Source organism: Alosa sapidissima, chromosome 3 (genome assembly GCF_018492685.1).
Source record: "Alosa sapidissima isolate fAloSap1 chromosome 3, fAloSap1.pri, whole genome shotgun sequence".
Lineage (NCBI taxonomy): Eukaryota > Metazoa > Chordata > Actinopteri > Clupeiformes > Clupeidae > Alosa > Alosa sapidissima.
Genome location: NC_055959.1, coordinates 22,249,351 through 22,251,052, shown reverse-complemented (window position 1 = coordinate 22,251,052; position 1,702 = coordinate 22,249,351). Strand labels below are relative to the sequence as shown.

Sequence of the window (1,702 nt, the reverse complement as noted above, 5' to 3'; positions counted from 1 at the left end):
ATCAATTAGGCCAATATATAGCATATTTACCAAGAATGTAAGAACCAGAGTAAATGAAAACGAAAGGTTTTGAGTTTTTGCAGGTATATTAAAATGCTAAACTAAATGACTTAATGGGTACTTAAACTCAGTGTGCACATTTATGACATTTGATCTTTATTGAACATGACAAAAATAAATCAATAAAATTATTTTAAATACTATGATTTATTTATTTCCAAATGTTGAGGGAAACTCGTCACTTAAATTGTTCAAGATAAAGAATGCACAACAGACACAATCATACAATCCGCAATCATAGCATGACATTTTGTATTCCAGAAAAGACGAGTGGATATTCCTTCAGTAACAGAAGAGGAAGAGTACCTGAGAGTTAAGTCATTTAAGATACAGTTTATCAAGTGGTCGCCAGCTTATTTAAAACGACCAGGCCTAGTTGCTGACAATGTGTTTATTCGTTAGGTCCGAGCGCAAAGTTTGGAGTTTCTCGTACTCGTATTGTAGATTTAGAAAATGGGGGAAAGTGCCGTGCTGGAGCATGGCAGAAGACACGAATGGAGAGTCGAGGGAAAGTGCAGAACAGTGCGCATTAGGCCGAGTCGGGTTAAAGCACTCGATGGCCATCCCAGGAGACTCGGCAGAGGCTTTAGCAGCGAACGCGTTCCGGCATAGGAGTGTTGACAGCGAGGGCAGGATGCTGCTGCCAGGTGGGATTCCGGGCGCACAGGTCGGGTGCGAATGCTGATGGAAGCGGAGAGGATACACTTCTAGACGTGGCAGTTGCAGACAAGCCGAACCGAACCCGTATCTTCCGTAAGGAAAATGGGGAAAGCCAGTGGCTTCGAGCGCTTGTTCTTTGAGAATCCCAAACCTAAAGTGTTGTCTCTTAAACCTTTTCCTTCGCCGTAAAAAGCTTCCGTTCTCGAACATGTCGGAGGAGTCGGGGTCCATGGTCCAGTAATTCCCTTTGCCAGGATTGCCCGGTTCTCGAGGCATTTTGATGAAGCAATCATTGAGCGAGAGGTTGTGTCGGATGGAGTTTTGCCATGCCGGAAACTTCTCTCGGTAGTATGCGAAGCGCTGGCTGATGAAGTCGCATATCTCGCTCAGAGTGAGACGCTTCTTCGGACTCTGGAGAATGGCCATGGTTATCAAAGCGATGTACGAGTACGGAGGCTTCACTTGTGTGCTTTTGTTCGACATTGAGGGGGACCTTGGTGCCAAGCTATTAGAGGCACCGTCCTCATCATGTTGATTAGCAGGCAAAGTTGCCGTGGCTGATCCATACTCGGACGCAACTCTCGTGTCCAAAGAGGCTGACGCCTTCAGATCGCCGTCTTCAGCCCCTTTACTGCCCTCTCCTACTACGTCGATGTCAATATCCTCCATTGGCTCTGCATCCAAGGTCATAGTAATCCAAATACAAGCAATATTCCACCTGCCTCGACAGGTGATAGAATGGGGACAGCTTCAACGAAACAGCTGCTCGCGCAGCAGCAGGTACACTTTACATGCACAAAACGCTCGCTCGTAATACACTTGGCAAGCTGTTCTCTGTCCAAAACGTATCACAACAATAACAAGGATCGAAGAATCAACAACCTTTTGTCCTCTCCTTGATATTCACATCAATCGAACCACTTCTCTTTTAGTTACATCTGAAGAGAAACGCGTAATGGTAGGACGAACCGGTGTCCTGCAT

General features: G+C 45.7%; 1 protein-coding gene across 1 annotated transcript; it reads right to left on the bottom strand.

Moving 5' to 3' along the window:
* Positions 1-246: 246 nt before the first annotated feature.
* Positions 247-1,410, bottom strand: foxd7 (forkhead box D7). The gene has a single exon (XM_042086682.1). The coding sequence runs from the start codon at positions 1,408-1,410 to the stop codon at positions 433-435; it is 978 nt and encodes a 325-aa protein (XP_041942616.1). The 3' UTR covers positions 247-432.
* Between the last annotated feature and the right edge of the window lie 292 nt (positions 1,411-1,702).